The sequence below is a fragment of the Emiliania huxleyi genome (assembly GCF_000372725.1).
Source record: "Emiliania huxleyi CCMP1516 unplaced genomic scaffold EMIHUscaffold_28, whole genome shotgun sequence".
Taxonomy (NCBI): domain Eukaryota; phylum Haptophyta; order Isochrysidales; family Noelaerhabdaceae; genus Emiliania; species Emiliania huxleyi.
The window spans coordinates 67,371-81,429 of record NW_005199926.1 but is presented as its reverse complement, the minus strand read 5'-3'; the positions used below and the strand labels follow the sequence as shown (position 1 = coordinate 81,429).

General features: G+C 61.6%; 5 protein-coding genes across 5 annotated transcripts; 3 read left to right on the top strand and 2 right to left on the bottom strand.

Moving 5' to 3' along the window:
* Window positions 1–113: 113 nt before the first annotated feature.
* Window positions 114–733, top strand: EMIHUDRAFT_206880 (hypothetical protein; the record flags this gene model as incomplete). Its single annotated transcript, XM_005776276.1, has 3 exons — window positions 114–288; window positions 467–603; window positions 686–733. The coding sequence occupies 3 exons, from the start codon at window positions 114–116 to the stop codon at window positions 731–733; spliced, it is 360 nt and encodes a 119-aa protein (XP_005776333.1).
* A 4,679-nt stretch (window positions 734–5,412) lies between these two features.
* Window positions 5,413–6,659, bottom strand: EMIHUDRAFT_101132 (hypothetical protein; the record flags this gene model as incomplete). The annotated part of the gene is made up of 2 exons (XM_005776275.1): window positions 5,413–6,254; window positions 6,593–6,659. The coding sequence occupies 2 exons, from the start codon at window positions 6,657–6,659 to the stop codon at window positions 5,413–5,415; spliced, it is 909 nt and encodes a 302-aa protein (XP_005776332.1).
* Window positions 6,660–7,210: 551 nt separating this feature from the next.
* Window positions 7,211–8,692, top strand: EMIHUDRAFT_206876 (hypothetical protein; the record flags this gene model as incomplete). The annotated part of the gene is made up of 6 exons (XM_005776274.1): window positions 7,211–7,314; window positions 7,408–7,591; window positions 7,682–7,753; window positions 7,817–7,910; window positions 8,139–8,416; window positions 8,591–8,692. 6 exons carry the CDS (start codon window positions 7,211–7,213, stop codon window positions 8,690–8,692), a joined length of 834 nt encoding a protein of 277 aa, XP_005776331.1.
* A 2,646-nt stretch (window positions 8,693–11,338) lies between these two features.
* On the bottom strand, window positions 11,339–11,588 carry EMIHUDRAFT_206874 (hypothetical protein; the record flags this gene model as incomplete). The annotated part of the gene is made up of 2 exons (XM_005776273.1): window positions 11,339–11,497; window positions 11,571–11,588. The coding sequence occupies 2 exons, from the start codon at window positions 11,586–11,588 to the stop codon at window positions 11,339–11,341; spliced, it is 177 nt and encodes a 58-aa protein (XP_005776330.1).
* An 844-nt stretch (window positions 11,589–12,432) lies between these two features.
* EMIHUDRAFT_47104 (hypothetical protein) lies at window positions 12,433–12,911 on the top strand (the record flags this gene model as incomplete). The annotated part of the gene is made up of 3 exons (XM_005776272.1): window positions 12,433–12,575; window positions 12,642–12,781; window positions 12,847–12,911. Coding segments are annotated over 3 exons (348 nt in total), but the record flags the coding sequence as incomplete, so codon positions are not given.
* Window positions 12,912–14,059: the final 1,148 nt, after the last annotated feature.

Here is a 14,059-nt window from a genome sequence, read left to right as displayed (position 1 = left end):
TGTGGGCCCCAGAGCGATATGCCATGTCCGCCTTGCTTTGTTTCCTAACATCGAAGAAAAGAAAAAAATCGCGCGTCCGACTCGCTTTGTCGCTTTGTCGGTCGGCAGCCGATATGGTCCTCTGGATCAAGCTCGGCTTTCTTGCCATCAAGCAGGTAGCGAAGCCCGTCGCCGCGCGCATCAAGGCTTCGGCGCGCACATCTGACACCTTCAGAAAGCTTATACTCGCGGTTGGGCAGCGGCTACACCGCAATACGCTGCAGTTGGACCGCATTGCCGAGGGCAAGGGTGCAGCGACTCATGTGGCGCCCTTGAGAGAGACCGTGGCGGTGGAGAGAGGCTCGGACTTTGTCGCCGAAATGGTCATCTACACCATCTCCGCGACAGTGCTTGGCGCGCAGCCTGCACAACCGCGCACCCGCTGCTGCTGCGGGGCGAAGCTGAGCCCGCCGCCGCCCTGTCGCAGGCGTCGAGTACTATATGTCTCAGAAGTCGAGCGCGAAAAAGGCGGCTGCAGAGGCGGAGGCGACACGGCTCCACGACGAGAAGGAGGCGCGAGAGTTCCGGCGGCTGGACGCTCGCGTGACGGAGCTGTCGGAGTCGGTAGCAGCGACGCTCACCCGAGTGATCGGCGGCCCTCCACTGACGCGGTGCGGGTCGCTTCTAGGTGCGGCTGCTGCTGAAGGAGCGGGACACGCGCCAGTCATCGTGGTTCGCCTTTGCTGGCCGATAGGCTTTGCGCGGTTGGCACTCGCGGCTCGCGCGCGAGGCGGGTGGGACCGAAGCGCACATTGTGTTGAAGGGGTGGACCGCGGTAGCAGGGTCGAGAGGCAGGGACGAGGGTGCGCGGTGCGGAGAGAGCATGTGTGAGAAAGAGAGCGCGCCATCAGTCGAGAGAGACAGAGCTAGAGAGATCGCCCTCTAAGCTCTAAGATCTCACGCGTCACGGGGAGGGTGCGCGAGATCGTGAGAGTAAGAAATGAGCTCCAACGTAGAGCGCTGTGCTGTAGAGATGTAGAGAGAGCGCTCTCGAGCGCTGTAGAGCTGTAGAGCTCTACATTCGCCGCGGGACGATGTGAGTCGCCTGTAGAGCGATGTAGAGGCGCTCTACAACGCTCTGGGCCGGCGCGGGGGCCCCAGAGGGTGTCCATGCGGGGGGGAGATGGGGTCCCATGGCCCGCCGCAGGCGCCGATTTTTTTGGAGTTTTTTTCTTTTTCGAGATTTTTACTTGTTTTCATGGGAATTCGGCGTACTTGCGGCCATGCTATCACGCCTTGCGACAGCCTGTCGGCGCAGCTGACCGTGCCATGATGCACAATTGATCACCTGCATAGCTCGCGGCCTTATTATCAAGCATTCAGTGACGACCTGATCGTACGGCCAGTAGGAAGGTGTCCTTCCAGCTGCGTGCACGCTTCTGGCGCAATGCGCGTCACCTCGGATTGGCTGCTGGCACTCTCGAGGCTATGCCTACACAGCCTCGCGCGCATGGGCAGTCAAGAGGGACCACGCACCTTCTCAGGTGAGGACAGCGCCGGTGCCTCTCTCTTGGACCGGCAAACTTGGTGGTCTCGTGTCACCAATGTGGGACCAGTGCGGCATCGCGCCATCGACAGCTCTGAACTGCGCCTCACCACTGACCGGGAAGGCCGCCAAGTGGGCCAGCACAGGTCGCACATTGTGGCAGCAGTCAGCAGTGCATGGCTGATAGCTAGAGCAGCAGCGTCAGGGTCGCAGGGTCGGATCGTGTCAAGCCTCTCGCCCGGCCGGCCACGTGCAGACGTCGGCCTGTCTGCTGTCTGGAGTGATCAGTCGGCGGTCAGTACGACCGATCAGGTCGGAGTTTTCTGGTGGTTGGAGGGTCTATCTGTATGTACTCCTCGAGATCTCTCCAAATCTGCCCTCTGTTAGACCGGGTTAGATCGGGAAGTTGGTAGTATGAGCGAGTATGAGCGCCGGAGCCCCGTTTCCGCACTGCGGCGCGGCGCACGGTGCCTCCGGGGGGCCCCGCGCCGGCCCAGAGCTACAACGTGAAATCTCAGTCTACAACAAACTCTCTCTCACCATGTGAGGTTGTGCGCCAGACCAACCCGGATGCGGATCCTGCTGAACAAGCTCCTCTTGTAGAGCTCGATCGGTCACACCGCCATCGCCGCCGACGTCTCACTGTGAGATGATGGAGAGCGGGGGGGGACGACACTGCTTTTTGGCAGCGTGCATCCTCGATCCTGTACCGTGTTTGTTATGACCCCCCCCCCCCCCAATGATCCCCTCAAGCTGCGCCGAAAGCAGGGATTTGGCGGACGTTCTTGGCTTCAATTTTACCGGAGATGTCTTGGCACCAGCTGACTTGCCCCCCGTCCACGGCTTAGATCGTCGCATTTGTGCACGGTATTCGGATTTTGCCATTTGCTCGTGTGGTATATGGCAGATTTGTCAATGGTACCGCGTCTGCGACGCGGGCGCCTTGCTTGCGTGCAGAGCCCTTAGCCACCCTTTATGTCTTGCGCGGTCATTAAGGTGCCTCGGGCCAGTTGGGGGGGGCAAACCCTGCCCGCCCCCTAGAACCCCGGGTAAGGCCCAGGTGTGGCCTAGGGCATCAGAAGGGACCAAGAGGAGTCCAGTCTGAGCCATAGAGCCCATGTCTTTGCCCCCGAAGGTCCGCGTTCAAATGCCCGGAACGGACGTTACAGTGGTGTCCGGCCGGAGCAGGCGGACATCGCTGCCAGGGAGGGGGGCGCCCTTCTGCTCACACCACATGCTGGGGGGGGGGTCCGACCCCCCCCAGAGGCTTCACCACATGCTAGGGGGGGGGTCCCGCCCCCCCCAGCACCTTCACCACATGCTGGGGGGGGGGTCGTGGCCGAGGACCCCCCCGGAGACTCGTGGTCAGAGCCCTCCGGGCCCTTGACTTTACACTCGTTTCGCAGCATTTTTCGAGGGAACCCATCCTTTGGAGCTACATGAGCCTTGAGACTGGTCAGATTCTCCAAGATATTGGACTTTCAGCCACGATTTTACAACTTTGGGGGCAAAATCGGTCGGCTCTATGGCGACAATTCCTCCCCCACGAACTGCTGGGGGGTGCCCACCACATGCTAGGGGGGGGGTCCCGACCCCCCCAGAGGCTTCACCACATGCTAGGGGGGGGGTCCCGACCCCCCCAGAGGCTTCACCACATGCTAGGGGGGGGGTCCCGACCCCCCCAGAGGCTTCACCACATGCTAGGGGGGGGGTCCCGACCCCCCCAGAGGCTTCACCACATGCTAGGGGGGGGGTGGGGCGTGAGCAGAAGGGCGCCCCCCTCCCTGGAAGCGATGTGCGCCTGCTCCCGGCGCGATCACCGAGCTGTGACGCTCAGGGAAGCCCATGAATGAGGTGCTGGTTTCTTTGCCCAGGGCAGGCCTGGCTTACGACCCATGCTGGATCAGCTGAGCAAGGTTTGGGGAGAATCCTATAGTAGGATCTTCATTCAGATACTCTTCATTCAGTGAGGGAGGGCGAGACGATCGAGGGGTCCCGTACCACGCGGAATCGACCCTATCCAGTGCTCAAGTCGTCTCGATGATCTCAGACCCAGTGAGGTAGTGCGTCAGACTATCCCGGATCCTGCTGAACAAGTTCCTCTTGTAGCTCGATCGGTCACACCGCCATCGCCGCCGACGTCTCCCAGGGAGACGATGGAGAGGGGGGACGACACCGCTCGATCTACCCTCTGGGGTCCCTCAGCGGCGTGCACCTCGATCCTGTACCGTGTTTGTTATGCCCCCCCCCCGATGAGCACACCAGCGAGGGAGGGCGAGACGATCGAGGGGTCCCGTACCATGCGGAATCGACCCTATCCAGTGCTCAAGTGCTCAAGTGCTCAAGTGCTCATGTAAGTCATTCAGATACCGGTCTCTGGGGGGGGGCGGGGGCCCCCGGAGGCACCGTGCGCCGCGCAGCAGTGCGGAAACGGGGCTCCGGCTCTACTAGTCTCTACTAGCACCGACTTCCCGAATGATCACGGTTGATCAGAGGGCAGATTTGGAGAGATCTCGAGGAGTACATACAGATAGACCCTCTAACCATAAGAAACTTCCAACCTGATCGGTCGTACTGACCGCCGACAGATCACTCCAGACAGCAAACAGGCCGACGTCTGCACACGGCCGGCCGGGCGAGAGGCTTGACACGATCCGACCCTGCGACCCTGACGCTGCTGCTCTAGCTATCAGACATGCGCTGCTGACTGCTGCCACAATGTGCGACCGGTGCTGGCCCACTTGGCGACCTTCCCGGTCAGTGGTGAGGCGCAGTTCAGAGCTGTCGATGGCGCGATGCCGCACTGGTCCCACATCGGTGACACGAGACCACCACGTTTGCCGGTCCAAGAGAGAGGCACCGGCGCTGTCCTGAGAAGGTGCATGGTCCCTCTTGACTGCCCATGCGCGCGAGGCTGTGTAGGCATAGCCTCGAGAGTGCCAGCAGCCAATCCGAGGCAGTTTGTGACGCGCATTGCGTCAGAAGCGTGCACGCGCTGGAAGGACACCTTCCTACTGGCCGTACGATCAGGTCGTCACTGAATGCCGAAGACTAAGGCCGCGAGCTATGCAGGCGGTCAGTTGAGCAGCATGGCACGGTCAGCAGCGCCGAAAGGATGTCGCAAGGCGTGATAGCATGGCCGCAAGTACGCCGAATTCCCATGAAAACAAGTAAAAAATGGCGCGAAAAAGAATAAAATGCCAAAAAAATCGGCGCCTGCGGCGGGCTGGGGGACCCCATCTCCCCCCCGCATGGGTACCCCGGCCCCTTTTGGACGGATGACCGGAAATGGGCAAAAAACGGGGTGATTTCGGTGAAAGAGGTGGTGAAAGCGAGAGAGCGAGCAGCGCCTGAGCGCGCGCGCGAGAGAGAGCTGAGAGGCGCGAGTTCACCGCCGCAGCGACAGGTGATGGAGGCAGCCTGCCCGCTCTGCGGTGACAGGCCGTGTTCTCGATGGACATCTCGATGGAGCTGTCGATAGGCGCTTGTCGAATTTGTCTCACTATTTATTTGGCAAAGCAGTTAGCAGCGTCAGATCGACGCATGCTCCGATCGAGTGCTACTCGACCGGCTCGCGCCGGTTTCTAGTGTAGAGAAAAAAAGTCGACCGCCGCAAGCCGTGCTCGCCACGCATCGCGTGTGGTGCGATCCCGCCGTCGGAGCCTCGAAATCGAAGGTCTATAAAGTCGATCCGCATTGGTCGGGCTCAAGATGAGCTGCACTCGAGCGGGCAGATGCGGCCGGGGATTCGCTTTCTGAAATGTCTGCCTCCAAAGGGGAAACGACTAACCTGATCTCAGAAGTGTTTTGTGGAGAGCCAATCAGATTCTAGTACAATGTGTATTCAAGACGGCCCTGCATCGAGCAATTCCGGAGTGGCTGTCCGGCTAAGCGTTCGAAGGCCACGCGAGCGACCACAGCCACTGCAGCGAATATCGTCCATAACCCCTCGGTGCCGGGGGTGGTAGCCTCAAGGGTGGTCCCTCGTAGATGGTGCCACCCCACACTCTGCTGTTGAGATCCTCTTGTTTCCCCTGCGCCCCCTCCTGGTTTGCAAGTCGGCGCTCCGCGGGAGCCCCGTACTTGAACTCTTGATCTGTCGCGACGCGCGGTGGGACCGCGTGTTGCTGGCACGAGTCCTTGTTGTTTTGGAATTTATACTTGTCGAAGAGTACCCGAGAGCCGACCGACGCGTACAGAGCGCCACCGCATTTTGAGGCGACATTGTGATCCACATTCGACTGGTGGACCTCGGCCTCGCCCTCGACATACAGGCCTCCGCCAAAGGTGGCACGGTTCCATCGAATGGCAGTGTTCGTGAGGACCAGCTGTCCTCCAACAGAAAAGATGGCGCCACCGGCGGCGTGCATCACGCAGCCTCCCTCCCCGATCTGCGCCGTCCAGCCTGGCTCTGAGCTTCGGGCTGCCCCCACGTTGATTAGTTCGATCTCCGGCATTGTCGGGTCGCACGCGCGTGCGTTCCCATTCTCGAGCCGCAGCGTGTTCACAGCAAGCGACGAGAATTTGCCAAGCCGGAGGATTGGGAAGCGGCCGCCGCCGTCGATGACAGTCCCGATGGGCTGCACCTGCCCGTGCCCCTTGCTGTCCTCCACAAAGTCGTGGTCCATGGTGCAGTACACATTCTTTGAGTTGCAGCGTGGCTTCTCATGTGGCCCTCGGCCGACTGAGCCAGTTACCTGCACGCTGCCAACAACCTCAGGCAGTGGCCCTGAGAGTAGAAAGCGACCGCCAGTCAGTGTGATTGACACAGTTGATACTCCTTCCATTGTTTGTGCGAGCTCCAGTGCAGCTCTGAGTGTGCAGTTTGAGGCTGCGATGAGCCCCTCCTCCAAGGTGTGGCAGGTCGCAGCGCGGCTCCTCGGGATCGGCGAGCACGCGCCGTCTTCCTCGCGCTCGATGCGATCCTCGAGGTCACCGACAATGATGCTGACATCCGGAAGGAGCGGGTGCGCAGCTTGGCAAAGGGCAGACAGCAAGAAGACGCGCATCTGTCAGATCATCCTGCAGGGCCAAACTTGAGAACTGCGGACGGTCCTCCCCCCAGACCCGCTGCGGAATGCCAAGAGACCAGCACCAGGGAGAGACATGCACAACATGACATGAACATGAGCATGTGCATGTGCATGTTAGGTTAGGTTAGGTTAGGTAAAAAGGTGAAGAACAGTCAGGCTCGGTCTGGACACCATCCCTCTCATAAATAAAAAGTAAAGGCCGAGTTGGACGGTAGTTCGATGTGGTCGATTTGGCGACCCTCCCGCCGCGCCCGCCCCTGCCTCCCGGGGGCCCAACCCGAAGCGCCCGGCCGCTCGGCGGCGCCGTTCGGCCGACGGGGCCAGCCGTGCGGCGCCCGGTCGCCCGCCGCAGGACCGCGCCCGAGCGGCCCACGCGCACGGCCTGGCCTCAATCGCCACTCTCTGCGGCGGGATCGGCACCGTCGGCGCCCTCTGGATCCTCCTGGCACTCCTCGGCTTTCTCCCGACGGTCGGCGGCACCAACCCCGTGCGCTTTGAGTCAGACTCGATCCTCGGCATGCACATTCTGAGGAGCCGCTCCGACTTCCCCACAGCTGGACAGTACCTTGCGTATCAGCGAGACACGTACACGAATGTGACCGGCCGGGATCTGTAGCTCGAGGCGGGACGCACGACTTCCCTCTTCAAAACCATGACCGAGACACTCGACCTCGCCCGTACCAACATCGCGAGCGGCGTCAAAACGGACGATTTGAAGCCGATCAAAGACCTGCTAATTCGCCAGCATAAATTTATGTCTTGAAGGCAACAGACACTTCGGCCGCTTCGTTCTCAACGACAGCGCTCGCACAAGGCCGTCCTCATGGCGGAGGTGCGATGACGTATTAGACAAAACACGCTCGGCGCTCTGCAGAAGCTCTCGCTCCGTCGCTCGCCGCAGAATGCTATGATCGCGGCGGACGTGATCGAGTGGCTAGTGGGTGCGCTCGCCGACATCGACCAGCTCTGCCTGTACTCAATCGAGTACGGCGCGGCGTTGCTGATGAACCTCTCCTTGCGCACGGCGGGCAAGGTCCGACGCCACGCCTGAGCGCCTTGCTTCCCGCCCAGCCTGAGTCGCCTTACCCGCCATCACTCTATCCCAACCGGCACTGCTGTGCAGGCCAAGTGCGCTGACCCGTCGCTCGACATCTTGCCGGTGCTCTCGCAGCTGATGGAGTCGGACTCGCTGCAGGTCTTGCGGTGTGTCTAGCGGCATTGCCTTTCAAGGGCTCACGCCCACCTTGCCCACGCCTAGGTGCGCACGTACGTCAACGGCACGCTGTACTCTATCCTTGTCCGTTCGTCGCTCAAGGAGCACGCGGCGGAGATTGGCCTACCAGATTCGCTACGTGCGCTGATCGAGCACTCAGACGACACGCTTGCGCGCCAGATCAACTACATCCTTGAGCAGCTCGAGTCGCCGCCGGCAGACGACGGCGCCGCCTCGGATGACGAGGATGACGACGCGGAGGAGGACGCGGAGGATGAGGGTGATGTCGATGACGACGAGGCACGAGAGCATCCTTAACCCAGGGCACTCCACTTTCCCCAGCGCTTCTGTCGTCCTCCCACTCAAGCCGCGCTGTTCCGCCTGCAGGTGGACTTGTTTGCCGAGTCGCCACTCGACCTCTCGGCTGCCGACGGGGCCGCCGGCGAGGAGCTGCTCTGCTCGCATTACATTGCCGGCTTCGCCGACGCGCAGCGCGAGGCGGCGAGGCTCGACGACAACGACCCGCACCAGGCCGAGGCGGCAAGGCGCGCTGCCGCTGCGCAGGCGGCAACCGCGCGGGGAATGCCGGTGCGTCGGTACCACTCTTCGGACGAGCCGCTGCAGAGGCCCGCCACGCCTGGCTCGGTGCGGCCGCCGCCACCTGCTGGTGCCTCCCAGCCGAGCAGTCGGCCACCGTCTCGCCCACCGCCACCGAGCCAGCCCTTGCCGCCCCCCGAACCGCCGGTCGTGCGACCGGGCTCTAGCGCGCCGGCCGACGAGGTGTTCGCTCTGCGGAGCAAGGTGCCGCGGACGCCACAGGTCAAGACACGCGCCGAGCTCCAGCCGCTCCAACCCGCGCTGACCAAGTCCGAGCGCGATCGCGTCCGGGCGAAGGCACCGTCTGAAGCAGCACCGCTGTAATCGCACATTCAGTGGCTCTTGGGTGTGGCCGTATGCACTTGGAGCAAATAAATAAATAAATAAAACGGACACACCAAACAAGGGGTGGGAGAAGGACAGGGTCCCCACCTGCGCGAGCAGGATCTTGTAAGGACGATCAGGGACACAGGGGAACGGGAGCGGGGAGCGCATCGCGACACGGAGGGGGGCTGGGCAGGGTTCACCCACACGACAGGGTCCCAGCGAGGGATTCCCCTCTCGTATAGGACAAAGTTGCACCCGGCGGCACGGGGGCAGGCGCGGGCCTCCTACTGGTTGCGCTCTCCTAGTTCTCCTGCTAGTGGAGCACTTGGTGCGGTATGTGAAGTGTTGTTTTTTCTTATCACGGTGTTGGGTGCCTGCTCGAATGAAATCGATTTTCTGTGGTGCAGCACGCCATCCCCTGGAAGATGACGGAGCGCCACCTTTTCCAGAACTACTATCGTACGGTGTGCTCATATACCCTCGCTTTGGCCTCTCCGTCCACCCACCGCCGTCGCGCTCCAAGTAGACACCATTGCCGCTGGCCCATCACCGTTGCGGCAGTGCTCACTACCGCCACGCCACTGGCCATGTCTCGCCCCGCGTCCCTTAGACTACTCAGGCGAGTCGCAGGCCGACCGGTGGATGGCGTATGAATCTACGATGCAAGACGAGGACCGAGCATTCATCGTGGGTCTGAGCGAGTCGGAGAAGCAGGAACTGCAGCAGATGAAGGAGTTCGAGCTTCACCAGGCGCACACCAAGGACATCGAGGGTGACCTCATCCAGGGAGTGGCGAAACACACCTGCATTCTGCCGCTCAACGGATCGTATGTCGGCGTCAACGGAACGCTAGTCTGGTCACCGAAGGTCACGCTCCTCTTCTCGGCCTCGCCGCTTGCGACAAGCTGCGCGGACATGCCCGTCCTCCTGCTGGTCCTCGTCCTCGTAAGCATCCTCGTCGCCATCAGCTCGGCCGGCGGTGCACCACTGAGGAAGCATACGGTCGCGCACGCAGCCTTCACCAATCCATCTCTGCTGCTCCCCCCCCCCGTGAACCCCGCAGGGGGCTCGGCAACAGCCAGGGACGTCGCGCTCGAGCAGTTCGCGAAGAAGAAGTACCGGACCGGGTGCACGCCGTCCAATCCCTCTCGTCCCGAAACGTTGCCTCCGTTGCGGCCTCCTCTCCCCAGCCATACCGCACAATCATACGCTTGCAACCAGCTTGCTACCGACCGCTCAGGTACTCGCAGCTGTAAAATGAAAGAGCAACTCCCCCGATGCATGCGCCACTGGAGTCGCTTCTCGCGGCGCTGGACCGATCGCCACGTGCAGGTTACTCGCGGGCAGAAGCTTGTCCGAAATGGTTGTGTCGGAAGTACGAGAAGAGACCGCAACACGTGTCTGTTGTTGAGCAGAGGTAGGGACCCACTACTGTCTCGCCCTCGCTCACAGGCGTTCATTGGGGGACCGCATGGGAAAGGGGGGGGGGTCACATCATCTCCCTTGGTAGAAGTAAGATGTCGCTTGTCGGCGGCGGCGGTCGGGCGGGGTTGTGCTTGTGGCTTCTGAGTTATGAGACTTGAGAGTGCTGTGTCATCCCACGAGTCGCCGTGTGTGAGCGCATTTAATGTGCGGACTGGAGGCGGAGCACACGATCGTCATCGAGATCGAGAACTAAATAAATAGATAAAACGAACACCTCTACTAGGAGATGGGTAAACAGGAGCCAGTCCCCGCCCATGTGCTCTTTTTGTGCAGGGTTCTCTCTTCTGTCTCTCTCTTTTGTGTGTCGCTCGCGCGGGAAGACAAATCCCCTTTCGGCCAAAATGCAAAAGGAAAACGCACCTCCACCCAGGCACCCCTCGCACAGCTAAGCATCTACTCCCGCGTCAGTACGCTCCAGCACACTCACAGGCCCCAAAGACACCCTCTCCCTCGAAACTTGACAAAAATCCCGCACACACCACACCCCGAAACAGCAACACGCAGCACACGCAGCACCATCTCACCACTGTATACATGCAACTCGCACACATAAAATGATACAGGCGAGCGCCTCTCGCACAGTCCATAGCCAGCGTCAGAGCTCATCGTACTGTATATCGCCGCGAGGTATCCCCTTCTTGAAGCTCTCGAGCTCGTTGCAAATCGAGCAGCTCTGTAAACCGACGTGCGCAGTAACCAGTGAGTGGGACGCAATGTCCAGTGAGTGAGGCGGGGAGGATCCCCCGGGATGGCTTGCCTGCGGACACTGCTTGAGCATTCCCTTCTCCGAGCAACGTCCGGCCGCTGCCCACTCTTGACACGCCTCGTCCCGGTCGTAGCAAACCGCCGAGCAGATGCCACACGTGCGAGGGCACAGCGGCAGCACAGTCTTTGGATCGGCCATGCAGGCCTATGTTGAGGCCGCGGTGGCTGAAGAGGCACGGGCTGCGCGGCTCCCTCTGAATTACTGTTGAGGAGCGCCTGTGCCCCGAGTTCTGAGCAGAGAGTCGCGTTGGTGTCGGCGCAGTGGCGAGCGCCGCACACGTCGCATGAGTCTGGGCAGGACGGGAGGACGGCTCCGGGATTCCTCTCGCATTCGCCGGCAGCAGCCCACCCAGGGCAGTCAGTTCGCTGATCCTGCGCCCACACCTCAATTCTTTAGTCGGGCTGGCGGCGGCAGGTGTGCGGCGTCAGGCGGCGCGCCTTGCACTCGAGGTCGCACACGCCGCAGGCGACAGGGCATAGTTTAAGCATGTAACTGGAGTTGTCACTGCACGCGCCCTCCGCCGCCCAGCGGACGCAACTCTGCATCATGTCCTTGCAGGTGGGGGTGCAGATGCCACAAGAGGTTGGGCAGTTGCGGACCATGGTCTCTGCATTCGTCTGACACTCGCCGCGCCGCGCCCATTGCGCGCAGTCATCGTGCATGTCAGCGCAGCGGTGGCTACAGCTTCCGCACGACAGCGGGCAGTGCACCTAGGAAAGTTAATTCCTTCTTACGAGAACGAACTGCCTCGAGCAAACTGCAGTGTCCTGCTCTAAAGCGGCAAGAGCTCACCGCTAGCCACGCCGCATTAGGGCCTTGGCACTCTCCCTGCTTGGCCCAGCCGGAGCAGGCCGGGTTTTGGTCAGAGCAGAAGCCCAGGCTGGAAGCGTATTCCCTCTCCTCGTATTCGCTGTCACGCAGAGAGCCACGGTGGCAGTGATCCGCCACGCATTTGTCGCACAGCACCGGAAGAGTGATGTACTCGGAGCAGCAGGAGTCGCAGACGGTGCACCCGCGAGACGGGTTGCACTCGTTTGCCGAGGCGCCGCCGCGCCCCACCGGCGCGGCCGTCGCGCGCGGCAGCGTCGCTAGCAGCAAAGCGACCTTCATCGAGTACGTCACGCGCGTCATCGGGCGCTGCTTTTTCTTTTACCTTCCTCCCTCCCGTGTTGTAGCGGACACTTTCCACCCTGGCAGGCGAAATTCTTGTTGGGCCAGCGTTTTTCTACTTTCGCCGCCCTCGCCCGTAATACGGCGAGAGCGGGTGCGCTCCCTGCCCGTGAAAAGACCTACTGACTGACGACCGGACGGTCAGGGAATGTCTGCCTTTGGCAAGCTCGTCGATCAGCTTCGGTCACAGAACTACGTCGCTCACGACGCTGAGGCGCCGCGCACCTTTGATGGCGTGCCACCCTCGCCGTCGCTGTGGGACCGTGCGCGGCAGGCCGCCGGCGTGGGGCCTCCAACAGCGCGCGAGGAGCTGGTCGACCAGGTCTGTCCGAGCATGACTTTCCAGCAGCGACTATACGCATTTGCCATCTGCTTCTGCATCAGCGTCGCAATCTCGATCACATCGGTCTTTTCCGTCGCGCAGCTGATCGGTGGAAGGCCAGGCCCGTTTGCCGTGAAGTGCGCTTGCGGCGTCTGGGCGCAGCCCGGCGCGCTAGTTGACAGGCCCCGCGCCCTCCTCGTCAGGTACACGCTCGGCAACGTGCTCTCTCTCCTGTCGACAGGCTTCATTCTCGGCCCAAAGCGGCAGATCAAGAACATGAGCCACCCGACCCGGGCCGCCTCGGCGCTGGTCTACATCGGTGCGATGGTGGCGACGCTCGTCAGTGCGGAAGGGCCACGGCGCCGCCGCTCACCAGCCCGCCCGTTCCGAGGGAAGGCGTCTCTGTAGGTGCGGTCGGTTTGCAGAACGCGCTGCTTGTGCTCGTGAGCGTCATCGTGCAGTTTGCCGCAATGGCGAGCGGGACAGAGGGTCGGCATGGCGGGTCCATCGCCGTCATCTCGCCCTATTGCCCGCCTCAGGCGTGGTACGTCCTCTCGTATATACCCTACGGCCAGAGAATCGCTTCGTCGTTCGCCGCGCGCTTGCTGGGCCCGCCAGAAGAGCGGCCCGCAGCCCCGCCTCGTTGCCGTGGGATCTTCAGCTCGACGCCCCGTAGGCTCGTCGGACGAGGGCTGACGCTGCACTGCGAATCAGGAGGGTGCGTGACGCGAGGTGCATGTCGGCGGCCGTAGGTAGGTGGAGGCTGCTGTGTGGTGTGTGTGTGTCTGTGCACACCTGTATGTGTGTGTGGCAGGAGGAGTATACACAAAATCTGTGTCTCTCGCTCTCTCTTCACACACACTTCTCTCATCTTACGACAAGGCGCACACGGCACACCCACACGCGCAACACATACACAGTCACACACACACACACAGATCGAGCGCCGGTCCCTGACCCTCTCCGCCCGCTCTCGGCCCCGTCTCCCACCGTCTCCCACACACCGTCCCACGGCCACGCGCTTCCGACACACAGAGCTCAGAGGGATAGAGTACCTAGGTACAAAATCTGGCCGCGAGCTGCGAGCCGATCCTTCACAAATCACAGGTCACAGCTGAGCTCACACACACTTCCGAAGACGAACATGCAACAGAAATGATTTCGCTCCACACGGCCCGTGGAAAAAGCGTGATCAACGGCAGCCGCGGGCCGCCGGCTGGAGGTGGAGTCTTCGGGGAGCAGAGAGCCCGCCCCCCAGCGCCACCCTATGTATCTCGCGAGTCGTGTGCCCCCCATCGGAGGAGGACTTGAGTCTGAGTCTCCCATGAGCAACAATCATCAGTTCGCGAGTGAGTGCCTAACTAAGCGCAATCTGTTGATTCCACCCAAACAAATCACACCCAGAACGTGTACATTGAGAGAGCGTAAGGCACTCCAGGCCTAGGTCCTGCTTTTGCTTTTCTCCCAGTAAGCACTGGTACTACATTAAAAATCCAGCGCAGTACAAATGGGGGACCGTTCCCCCGGGCCGACGGATCTTGTCATCGGCATTGGAGGACGCACGTCGGCGGGGGCTCCAACGCGCTGGGGCTGGTGACCCCGCTGGCCCTTTTCGCTAACC